General features: G+C 40.3%; 1 protein-coding gene across 1 annotated transcript in view; it reads left to right on the plus strand.

Moving 5' to 3' along the window:
- The first annotated feature begins 3,677 nt into the window (after nt 1-3,677).
- LOC114449446 (collagen alpha-1(XI) chain-like) overlaps nt 3,678-13,009 on the plus strand; it is a 70,638-nt gene continuing 61,306 nt past the window's right edge. The window contains exons 1-3 of the mRNA XM_028427134.1: nt 3,678-4,013; nt 9,523-9,687; nt 12,062-12,275. Of these exons, the coding sequence (XP_028282935.1) occupies nt 3,899-4,013; nt 9,523-9,687; nt 12,062-12,275 (494 nt within the window). The 5' untranslated portion in view covers nt 3,678-3,898. The remainder of the gene's footprint in view (nt 4,014-9,522; nt 9,688-12,061; nt 12,276-13,009) is intronic.

The following is a 13,009-nucleotide window of genomic DNA, read 5'->3' on the forward strand; positions in this document are numbered from 1 at the left end:
CATGCACCTATAATAAGCAGGCCCAGACAAACACACATTCCACTCAGTGGTTATGCGGTCAGCAGTGTCTAGTATGCATCCCTCTCCACCCCCATCCAGCCACACAGAGCTTTCTAACTGGATAATTCATAGTAACAAGGAACTCTTGAGGTTGAATCTACTTTTGATCTGGCAGAGGACATCTGAGTTCAGAGGATCTGGTGGTAACTTTGTTCTTAGAGCAGGTTGTGTAGACATAATGATGAGGGAAACTATCACTGAAACAGTGTTCAAGGTGCTTCCTGCATCAATTTATTTAAGTTAATCAAGATACTGTTTAGTGTTTCACAGTAGCTGCACACAAGGTTTCCAGATTGTAGCCACATCTGGTGGTGAAGATATTTCTGCTTTGTAAGGGAAAAAAAAAACGAATGAAAATTTATGAGTAAGAGAGCATCAGTTGAGGAGAAAGGAGGAGGGGGCATCTTTATATGCACATAGTTTGACTGTTTATATCCTACTTAACATCACTCAGTGCACCTCAGTGTGCTGCTGTGGATGTTGCCATTTTGCCATTGTGTGAGTTCATTTAACTCTTATTAAATACAAATTTGAGGAGAGAGATAGCATTTGGCACCTAACACCAGCATTTTACAATAGGTGTTAAACCGCTTACCTTCCTACTACTTTAGTACCAATTTTAAACCAGAATGTAAACATTTTTATTTCTGCTGTATTTTGGGCACTTAGGGGTCTATGGGGATTAACTCACTTTTGGAGCCAGCGCACTAGAGGACACTTGATGAACCACACTTTCTCAAGCAGGCATTGCCCTGAACATGCACTGCTCATACTGTAGTAATAGTGTTTGTCTTTCAATGCCCTACCACAACATAAATTGCATTAGTATCCACTGTAGTGATGAAATCGGAGTTGGATACCCATCTTACCAGCGAGACCTTTAAAAAAAATCCTTTCCATCTGAAAACATTGGTTGAAAAGCACAATTTGAGAGTACTTTTTTCTCTAAAATAAAACTGCAGGACTTAAGTGACTGTAAATCTTCATGCCAACCTGCTGTTACTGCAAAATAGCTAGAAGAGTTTGAGTCTGAAACTTGAAAGTGCTCTGATTAAAAGCTGCCTCCAGTAGAAAAAACAAAGCCACTGGGCAAAATTTTCAAGACATTCTTGTTTTTATAGCTGCTCTGGTCTGGGCCGTGCATGGAGACTTATTATAGAATAATTATACAATGTCATCTTAGTACACGTTTGTAGTAAATGCATCAGTTGTAATCATATGCTTCCAACTACAAAGAGGGCAGCTCTCAGGCCAAGTCTTGCTGAAAATTGTAGACTGTCCCAGAGACAAGAATCTATAAGAAGCCGCTGGACGCCTACCAGTGTATTTTGTCGGCTGACTGATCCAAGCTGTTTGAAAAAAGAAAACTGAAGACTTTAGTTTGGTAGTTCATATTTCCTCTCTGCCACTGCAGGACAACTCAAATTAACCCAAACATTTTGGGCCGCAGTCCCAGGAAGCAACATGAACAAGAGGTTCTGACATTCTCTGCCAAACAACTTGAAACAAATAAAAAAAAAAACAACCATCTGCCAGAAGCCAGTGTGCACAGCCAGGCTGCTTTCAAGAAAGATTTCTCCTGCTGAGCAAGCAGAAGACCATCAAACTGGGTCATAGATGAAGACTGGAAACATTGCGGACAGTTTTCATCACATAATTAGCCACAGAGCTAATTCAATCATACTTAACTTTTTAAAAAGTGAACCTTTCTGCTCAACTTTAGTTTTTTTGTGCATAATGGCAAAAAAAATCTGATTTTAGCCTTTGTAGCCATGCTGAGTTGTCTACTGTAGTCCAGACTGAGAGTTGAAGCCCATTGATTTCATGATTCCATATTGCCACAAGCTATTAAGCTTTGTTCTACTGACATGCATGGTTCCCATGTAAAGACTTTGGTGATCCCCTGACTTTTGTGTCACCAAGCTGACATTTGAGGTCCTGAGGGAATCACTTCGACAAGATTGCAGTGAAATTTGGCAGGAATTGTATGAATTTACATCTACAACATCCAGACCAAGACATTGAGTTCTTTGTTGGTGTGATAAATAAATTGATATCGATAAAACCACAAAGGTCTTGAGTACAGAGCTGGGTGCAGGATGGGTATCTAATGCTCAGTAATCCGAGGTTCAGGTCCCCCAAAGCCGTGAGTGGTTTTGTTTTTACCCTCGGTAAACTTTAATTTTCTAATTGCAGCTGGATATGGCATCAAAAAACGAGGAATGGTAACGGTCAGGCATGAAAAAACAGGATGAGTGGTTAGGTAAACATCATCTTAAAACACATTCTGTTTTTTCAAGGACTGAAATATCAACCTCATGTTATGTTTTCATGGAGAGGACAGGGTGAATTATTGACATTAGCCTCTGCTTGATTGTAAGCTTGCCAACATGTCTAGATTGTATGATAAACGGTAAATTTGTTAGCAAGATCAGCATATTCAGCCCCTGTGTGATTAGATTGATCAGAGTTAAATGGAGACTCCTTTCTTCAACTTAGCAGTGTGCTCTTGATCTTAACATTTACAGCGACTAAGTTGTTTTGCAGAGCTGCTACCATGTGTGAATGTGTGTAAATATATACAAATGCTCAGCAATTCTCCCTCAGTAAAAACATGGTTAGAACTTGTGCAGCCCTAATAAATCAGACCGCTAGTGCTGCACACCCTGGAGTCTAAAACAACTGCAAGCCACATCACAAGACATATGACCTTATTTTGAAGGGAGGTTCAGGCTTGTTGCTATTGATTAGATATGTTTTTTTAGGTCATGATCCCTGATTCAATTAATTCATCACGATGTGAAATATGATGAAAAACCACTCAGCTCATGGTTCTGCCTTGTGGTAAACAACGTTAATACTGACAAATCATCTGAAGTGTGGTTTGGCTTTGTGTGACTGGCTACTCTTCCTCCGTTTTCTCATTCTGCACATGGAAAACCAAATCAAGTGGGGAGATCTCTATCGCTACCACCTGTGCTTCCATTCTTTGTTCCAGTCATCTTTTACCATTAATTATTATCAGGCTTGGAAGACTTGCTGTCCAAGAAAATCCTAACGCCTCATAAGAAAACTCCAAGAGTCTGGAACAGATTTTGGCCTCTGAGGTTTAACCCGTGCAGGGGTTATTCAGGCTCTCTTTGCACATTCTTATGCTTTCAGGAAATGTCTAAAATAACAGCTCCACCCCATGGCTTAATTTGCATTTACTGTGTGAGTTCTGTTTAGTTTAGTGTCTCTCCGGTGTCTCCTGTCCCTTTCTCTTTCTTATATGTTTATTTTTGGTTTGAGAAATGAAGCAATTCTATTTATTTATTGTGCTGTTTCCTCATCTTTTTGCATATGTCTGATAAAACACTGCTCTTAGGGGAGCTTCTTCTACAATCAGGCACTGTGTACTCTTCACTGTAATCACAGGGATGTAGAGATGCTCCGTTTGATGCCGTTTAGTCCTCTTCCAAAGCACAGGGGGGGGGGGGGGGGGGGCGGGACCAGAGACAACTTTCCCGACTGGTGATTTGATGAACGGAGGATTTTCCAGTGTCAATATCTTTCTGTCGGTTCAGGTTCAGTGTTGCGGCTTTTGTCCTGCCTCCTCACGGTGCGCAACTCTCAGGGAACGGAGTGCTCTGCGCTTTTTTTCATGAAAGCCCTTTACCATCAGTGTGAGAGCTGGGCTTGAGGGGGAGCGGATCTGAAGGGCCCAGTCTGGCTGTGAGAGGCATCTTTATACTTTGACACATGGCGCTGTAGTAATAAGCATATTTTCTGTGGATTGTGGAAAGGACTAAAGTTTAAAGAAAGTCGCCCCTTCTCTGTACAGCTGCGGGCGCTCACCATGGAGATGCAAAGGTGGATCACCAGGTGGAAAACGAAAAGGTGGCTATGGGACTCAACGCTAACCGCTGTGGTGACATTAATTTTAATCCTACAAGCTGCCAGTGTTAGAGCAGGTAAGATCCTACACGATGTCACACACCTTAGTCACTCTGCAAAGGCATCTCGGATAGCTTCAGAGCGTCCGGTAGGCTGGCAGGCTGCCCGGATGGCAACAGGCTGAGTCGGTTGCCAATGACTCGCTCTTAGATTTTACCCCAATTAACGCCAGCCAATCTCAGTGTGTGCACAGACTTTTCATCTTCGAAGTTACAAAGGGAATGGATGGAGTTTGTCCATTTGAAAGTTTGTCTTTGGTTGGAAAAAGAGGCAGAATCACGTGACTGCATTCGCATCCAATACTAAACTTTTTAAATGTTTTTCATGCGCTATGGCTGAAAGCTCTGTTAATATATCGATGTTTTAAAACTTGCCTTAAACCATTAATTCATTACTTTTATACCAGTATGTCCAATTTTATGACGGAGATGCTGCCGTCTCTTCCCTGTGGGTACAGCCTACCATCCAGGTGTGGTCAGCGAGAGTCGATCCCCCTGAGACCCTATTGTGCCACGCGCAAAACGTGTGCGTAAAAATGAATAGTGGGCAATCCTGACGCTCATTAGAGGCGTAATTTGCTCTATAGTTGTGCTAGTTAGGTTTTTATCACAGAAAATTGAATCCTTTGTGTTTTAATATCCCGTTTCTCGCTTGAAAGATTTGCTGGAAACAGTTAAGGTTTTACGCACGAAATGTACGCACGACTTTCCCAATTGAATAAGCAGACCACCGATAATGTGTAAGCATTTTTTTTAAAAGATCACTGCAGTAGGAGCAGTTTCACAGAATTTGGCCCTGTGCCCTGTTTCTAATTTTGATAGATAAACTGTGGATTGATGTATTGATCGCATGGTCTAACAGATGTCAGCAGAGTTTACAGAAGCAAAGAGTGATTTTAAAGGTATAGGTTTAGTGATGGATTTTGAAAGTTTATATAATGACTGGGCACAAGTCTGGAATTCTGGGAGTGAAAGTCATATTCTGGCTTGAAGGATCACAATTTTTCCACATTATCTGGGCTCCTACTAAGTCTAAGAAGGGGCGTTGATGGAAAAAAGAAAAAAATAGTGTAGAGTATTTTTCTTTGCTTTAAAAACACATATGTGGGTCACATAAAATACTTTTATAGTCCATTTGTCTGTGCAATCATAGAGGCATCTATAGAGTCCTAGAGTTTCTGCCTGGATAAATTTGTGTGTGCCAAGGTTGTGTGGATATTTGAAAGCACACTGTCATATAATCAATTATTATGAGGGCTTTAAAATAGATAAAAGTTATCTAAAAGTTTATATCTGATGTGGCTGTTTCTAAAGAATGTCTGTCAGAAGCTAATTAAACACATCCACGACCATCATCATCATCATCATCATTAGCATCCATTGTGCTTAACTCCTTCATATTTCTATGGAAACATTAAGAAATGTCAGCAGGGGGCAAATCACAGAGATAGAAAGTGAAAAGTTCGTGAAAGCAAATACCACGCTGGCATGGCTTGCCCAGTGCCCATCTTTCTTCACTCTGACAGATATTTAAACTAACCATAATTGCATGATGTGCTAGCAAACATTTACAGGCTTTCCAATGTACTTTAATTGCTGCCTATGCTGCCAACTCTCAGTAGATGGCAGTGACACGAAAAAGACCGACAAGACATCCCAAGATGCTGCTGCTGCTGCATGACCACAGAGCCACAGAGACATTAAGTCAAAATGTCACACATTTAAAAGTTAATCACTAGTCTAAACTTATACATCAGACTACAGTATATAACCCTGATGAGTTATGAGATGAGAAGTGCTGGATATTTTGCCTATATACAACTGAAAATGGTATTTTAATGTGAAGCAGTCTGCTGGTGAAATTGCTTTAAATGGCTTAAGCAGTTTTCTCGTGTCACTGCCTGCTTCAGTGCCTCGGGCCAAATCGCACTCCTTTGTCATGTTGGTAGCTTTTTAGCATGGCAGATAGTATATCACAAGTCCCAGACAGCAGCCAGGAGGATGTGTCATTAAAAATCAGAGAGACTGACAAATTACCCCTCAGACAAGACTGTGGAGAGTCTGAGAGTACTTTGGTATACCTTTAGCACGAGTGAACTGTCTCCTCTCTCTTGTGGTTTCCCATCCTTATCATTAGAATGGTGGTTTATTTCTCTTTAGAAGAGAGAAACTTTTTTCTTTGAGGCAATAGGAATCTGGCTCAACCTCCTCTGAGGCTGAAAGGTTCTTTAAAAAGCTATGCCTGCTCATTTGGGTCTTTAATGGTTTTGGGATATTGCCTGTTTTTCAGAGCTTCTGTGAAACTTTGGAAGGAGACTGACTGAAGAGTTGGGGGTGCTGGTGGGTGGGTTTGTGTGTGGGGTGGAGGTGGGGGAGCTCCTGGCCAATTCAGCACATCTGGAATATATGAGGCCTTGAGGTATGCAGTAATGCAGACAGGCATTCTGAAACTCACAAAGAGACCTTTAGTCCAAGCTTTCTTTCTCTCTTTCTTTCTTTTTTTTTCTAGAACCAGTAGCTCTACACTCATGACAATATTCAGAAGAGCTACAGACTGTTTTCTTTTTTATGAGGCATTTTGTGTGAGGTTTAAAACTTGGCAATTGGTTGGTGTTTTATTCTGGCTGTGCTTGAGTCAGAAGTCAGTCTGGTAGCTTGTTAAAGTGTCAATCATTAGTCGCTCTGTTGATAAACCTTACTATCAATTTAATAGAAATCTAAAGAAAATACTTTTTTGCTCAGCTTGATTTCCCAAACGTGCAGCCTGCTTTCTACTCTCAGCGAATTCGAATTCATGAGCTGTGGCATCAGATTATCTGGACAACAATCAGCATAAACGACTCCAGGCCTTTCCATCACTTAAGAGAGCGGCTCTGGACAGCTTCACATGATCTTAAAAAGCTTGAGGCCCGACCCCCCTGAGCATGTGCTCAAATCAAGCCGGTTTGATTCACCACTCAGGCTGTTATTTTTCTGGTCACAGGAGAAGTAGCTACAGGGATGGGGCCTTCTCACTTTAGTCTCATGTGTGTTTTAGTTAGGGCGGGGGTTATGGGGAGTGGTGCCACAGCCATAATGGTTTCAGCATGTGGACTTGTAGCTCCACCCATCAGACCCCCTCCTGGTCACCAATAGTGAACAGGAACTGCACAATCAGCACTTCCTGTCTTCCTGTGCCATATGACCCAGTAAATGGAAATTGTAAATATTTTTATATTTAAATTCCTTCACTATAGGTTTAAGTTGAAATGTTTTGAGGAGAGGGGCTGTAGAATGTGTAGTGGTATATATTTGGGTTACTTTGGCTACCTTGAGTAGCCAGAGCCTGAGTGTTGACCAAACCTTTTTTTTCTAGTAATGGTAAACTTCAAAAAGGCTTTTGTCTGATCCCTTTAAATAATTTTCCCACAATGTTTTCCTGCCAGTATCAAACATATGAATCTTGACTTCTGTTTTTTTTTTGCTTGGAGAGGAGATTTACCATTAAGCCTGTTATCTGCCTTTCTTTAAAGTCTGTATTGTCCCTGTGGGATTTAAGGCTGACCGTTCAGACACTGTTTATCATTGCTAGCCTTTGAAGAGGACACATCCTGCCTCTTGACTCAAAAGACAAATGAGTAATGTGATGTCTGGACACAGCAGTGCTGGTTTTTGTTGCTTCGGTTTCTGTAGCAGTTAAATGAACAGCTTTTAGTGCTGTGGGTGAACTGAGTTTGGTTTGGAGTGGAGTTTTAACTGCTAGTCATTTATTTTCATTGAATTGTGCTGTCTTATTTGTTTCTAGCCAGTTTATTCATCAGACTAATAGTGTAGTCCTTTTATAGCATGTGTGTAAATGTTAAAGTATTAACAATGATATTAAGGAATAAATCACAAATCTATTTTGACTTCTGACTAAAGCTAAACTGTCACATATGGGGATTTAAAATCATGCACGACCATATTTCCTATTGAAATTGGGCCATCTTGCACAATATACATCATCAACATGATGGTTACATTTGGTCATGTTGGGAGCTGCAGCTAGCATGTAGCACCAGCGCCTCAAAGTTCTGTCTCATTTAGTTCACCTGAAGGAGCAGGACTTTGTATTAATATGACCCGTTGCTAATGGTAACTAATTTTAGTGTAATGTACACTAATGCCAAACGGATGGATTATTGAGGCTTATATTAGCTAGTTGTGATTGTATCAATATTTAAAATGAAAAATCAGTCAGTTTACCATAAACATGCACCCTATGCTTCTGTTTTTGTGTAGTCAGATACTGAAGTTGACAGCAAATGTATACACAATAATGAGAACTACTTCATCAGCGTCACAGAACATAAGCCAGACTACAACTAGTCCTTCAAACCTGCACTTCTCTACATATACTATTCTCTCCACAACAGTGCCTCATAATGATCCTGAATTAATGACCCCTGCTTTGTGTATATTTTTAGCCAACCAGTGGCCTTGGTAGACGTGGCTGTAAATCACAAATGACGTTGCACTGTACATCAGTGCTCCGGTTTATGCACTGGCCTTAAAAATACCATATTAGGCTTCCCCCCATAATGATGCTGTGACTGATGATGTGCCTCCAGAAACAGGAGAGATAGGGTATTAAAAGAAGGAAAACACATAAGGAGACTCACAGCTGAACGGCGCAAAGAGTTAAGAAGAGAAATACACGTTTATGACTGCACTGCAGAGTAGTTTTACCCTTCAGTTCCAGGTCCATTGATAGAAAAAAGAGCTTAGTAGTGTTAAGAAGCTTGTAAATGTGCCCCCCTCTGTGTTCTCCTTATTCCAAAGACCTGGCGATCAGCAGCAATGAGTTTTATCATCCCGTAGATGCTGTGACTTTCTAGCTGTGGGGGTAACAGTGGGAGTGAGGAAGAGGAAGGGGGGTGGGGGGTGCAATTATGTGTGCTGAATGGTTCCTAACATTTTTACTGCTCCTCTGCCAAGGCAGCTCATAAACGAACAACTGACAGATTTGGCCAACAGTGGCTGCACAGGCAAGGGGTGTAATGGGTGTAAATGTTGATTTATCATCAACATGCCAGCTCCGATTACATTTTCTATTAACTACTGAACTGTGCTTACAGTGTACTGTAAAATTACATGCAACATATACACCGATAGTACAACAGAATAAAACCCAACATATTCCATGATGATCAATGCATTAGTTGGTTTAGTTTAGTTTTATTTTGATTGGCTAATTTATATTGTAGCACCGCATGCAGCTCGTGTGACGGTAGCAGTCAGATTGTTACATGTTCAGCCTGTGTTTGAATTTATTTTGACTTTTATGAGTTGACTTTGAAACAATATCTCCTTTACAAGCTGACTTTTGATCATGGGAGTGCTTTAGTAGGAATTAAAGAAACCATTTTGTAGGGGGAAAAATCCTATTTGAGTGCACCAGCCAAGCTCTTTGGAACTTTGGACAATGATTTGCTCTTCTAATGTTGTGTAATTTGCCTCTCTGTGTCTCATTTGGTTATTTCATCAATCCATTGTTCTTCCTCCACAGCTGAACCAGTGGATGTACTGAAGGTGCTAGACTTCCAAAGCTCTCCTGAAGGAGTACAGAAAACACCGGGTTTCTGCCCTTTCCGGAGAGGATCCAAACCCGACATCGCTTACCGAGTGGGGAAAAAGGTTCAGATCAGCGCCCCAACCAAACAGCTCTTCCCAGGTAAGTCATTGACTCATACATATAATACTAGCATTTACACTGAGGTTGACTCACAGACGCTTCCAGATGGCAGAATTTCGCAATAATTAATTTAGATGCAAGTAAACTGGCCACAGGATTTACCAGAAAATTGTTCACTAATAAGGAAGTGAAAAAAAAAACTTTTTATCTGACATCTGAGTTCAATTTTGTGGAAATAAAGGAACTCGGTGAAGAAGATTGTCACCATATTTTGTGCATAAAACCTTATAAAAGAAGCTTGTAGGCAGGAACACCATTATAATCTCGCTGTAAATAAGCTATCGTGACTGTGAGGCTGCTCATGGTGGTTTAAAAATCAGGAATTTAGCAGTTCCAATTAGCATTAAGACAGTCTTATATGCTAATTGGAAAAGAATACAGGCTACATATGAAATGGCAGCATAATTAGGGGTGGTGGTCTTTATTATAGATGTTGATCAAATATTGGTGGAGATAGCATCACTACCTCTAAAGCTTGCATGGCTACTCAGACACATAATTGATGCTTTTGTTTTACTGTCTTGATCCACTTAATAGCGAAACATCTTAAACCTATTTCTATTTCACAAATGAAATAACAAAGAATGATGTAATAAATAACTTTACTACAAACACCTGCCCTCTGAAATGCAGTGCAGACTTTCTACACTTATTTTCTCGAGTAACACTATGAATGCGCTTCAGCAGGCTCCAAGAGCGCATATGGGATGAAAGTCAGTCAACACATGGTGTCTGAATGATCATGTAAACACATGACTCAAGTAAAGAGAGCACCACCAGATTTCTGTTATTTGATATTTTTGGGGAAACCCGCAATCTATTAAAAAAAAAAATCAATGTCTACTGATGATGTTTTTGTGGACTGATCTTGTGTCTTTCCACAACTTTGATTGCTGGCAGACTCAAGTATGGAATATTTTGGATGACGTAATGAAATCTAGAAAGATTTTTTTTTATTTGAAATGACATATGCATTGTATTATTAAGCAGTCTACTCGGATAAACAAAATTCAGGACAAGACCTCTTGACAATGAGCCAATGACAGATTTATAATCACAATTTGTCAGTTCCTGTTGTTTTTGATGTTATGTTTTAAGCACAATACAAACTAATGTATAACCATAAAATTCCCATTTCTTCGAGTCCTATTATCTCTTTATTACAGGGGCAGGGTATAAAAGGAGCTCCTAGTTCCTTACTTACTTAAAAACTACCTTGGCAGGAAAATGTAGAGCAATTTATTAAGACCTGAGTGCTGTTAAATAAATTGTCCCAGTATGTGCTAGTCTTTTTTTGAATTTGGCGGTATTTCAATGAACAAAATAGTAAGTGTGAAATACCTGAAGGTATTAGAAAGCAGGCGGCCAGCTTAGCTGCCAGCACACCTAAGCCTGAGAGGTGCCATGAAGTAAAGTGTCAGCATGTCCTCAGTCAGAATAATTGGACTTTTATTTGATCAGAATTCGTTTTTATTTTCATTGAACCAAGGTATTATGGTTTTAAATAAATATGACATTTGTTTGAGTTGTTGTTTTTACAGCCCTTGTAAAATTAATGTGGCTGCATCACCACTGTTGAGTCCTTTCAGCACAGGCCAAAGCCACATTCAGCCTCCTTAATAAACACTGCTCCAGGTCCAGTTGTCTAGACTTAAGGCTTTAATTTGAGTAGAGAAAGTTAGAGCTAATAAACCTTGCATTACTCTCTTTAGTCATTACAATACAGTTGCCCCTGAAATGGCATCAGTAAATGTTTAAAAGCAGGGTGTAAGGTAGAGGGTAGTCTGCATGAACAGCATGAACATATAGGTACTTTAAAATGCTCACAATCATAGAAAATGGCCTCCTCCTAGGTTCCTCACAGACAGTTCTTAGGTAGGGTTTAATGACAGCCTGTAAACGCAACCTAGGCTTCATCAACTTTGGGGAACACCCTGAAAGCTAGGGAGGCTGCTTCTGTCCTCGTAAAGACCAGTCTGCTCTGATTGGTCAGCTCCAGTGGACTGAGTACGCAGCACTCACCACTGGAAGCTGTGCTGGTGGTAAAGAAGTGGAAGGGGCATAAAAATGAGAGAAGCATTTCATTGGACACAAAATTATTACACGCCTCTGAGTGCATGATTTGTCGTCAACATTTTTTATGTGTTTTTATGCAGACTTTAAAAATTAAATGATGGAAAAAAACACCAGCATCCCCAAGGGACATATTATATTGCATTTAATGAAAACTCCTACACTGGGTATTTCCACTTGTATAACTGTAATGATCTAAGGCCAAGCAATTACTGCAACCATACTGCATAAAATCCATTACCATACCTGCCTTAATTCCTGCTGCTTGTTCTGCCTTCAGGGGGGGTTTTCCCAGAAGATTTCTCTATTCTGTTTACCATCAAGCCTAAGGCAGGCCTCCAGTCGTTCTTGCTGTCCGTGTACAACCAACAAGGTATCCAGCAGCTTGGCGTGGAGGTGGGCCGTGCCCCCGTCTTCCTGTACGAGGACCAAAATGGCAAGCCTGCCCCAGAGGAGTACCCTTTGTTCCGCTCCATCAACCTTGCTGACGGCAAGTAAGTGATCGACTGCCTCTCAAGAAAGACTTCAACACACTGGGTTTCTGCATCCAAACAAATTACTTAAAGGATTTTTAGTTCTGTGAGTGTAGCTCAAAAACAAAACAGCACATTTATACACAAGTTTATCCAAATTTACAAAACATATTTTATGCTAAACAAATCCAATCTGCTTGAAGTACTTTCTCAAGAACACAGCCTGGAAAACTCTGTGCCTTTTATTATCATCATATGTTTGTTCAGTCATTATTACCATATGGAACAAGTCAGACAGTAAATGGCAAATAATTTGATGGCAGCAATTTAATGACAGCCCTTTCTTTTCTGGATTATTTACAGCAGTGGTATAGTGATGTGCAGTCATGTGCAGGATTCGCATAGCTGTCTAATGAAGCTGATACAAATCACTGCTAAAGGTTGCTATCAATCATTTACATAAATGCAAACAGAAATGGACTTGAAATGCTTCCATGACGATGGTGTTTGTCTGTAATACATTATATCAGGAGGGGGAAAAGAACATTTCAGTGTAAATATACAACGCAGCCATTGCTTTCAGTTACAGCTTTGTGAAATATGCAGGTCATACAACGTTACACAGGCACTCACAAGCTGATTCCGACAAAGACTAGTTATTAACAGTTAGCAAATTTTAGTATAGTAGCTGAGGAGGTGCACTGTGAGTTATTAAATGTTGAACATCTATTAAGCATAAAACCCTTATTTTTCCA

Source organism: Parambassis ranga, chromosome 17 (assembly GCF_900634625.1).
Source record: "Parambassis ranga chromosome 17, fParRan2.1, whole genome shotgun sequence".
In the NCBI taxonomy this organism is placed as follows: domain Eukaryota; kingdom Metazoa; phylum Chordata; class Actinopteri; family Ambassidae; genus Parambassis; species Parambassis ranga.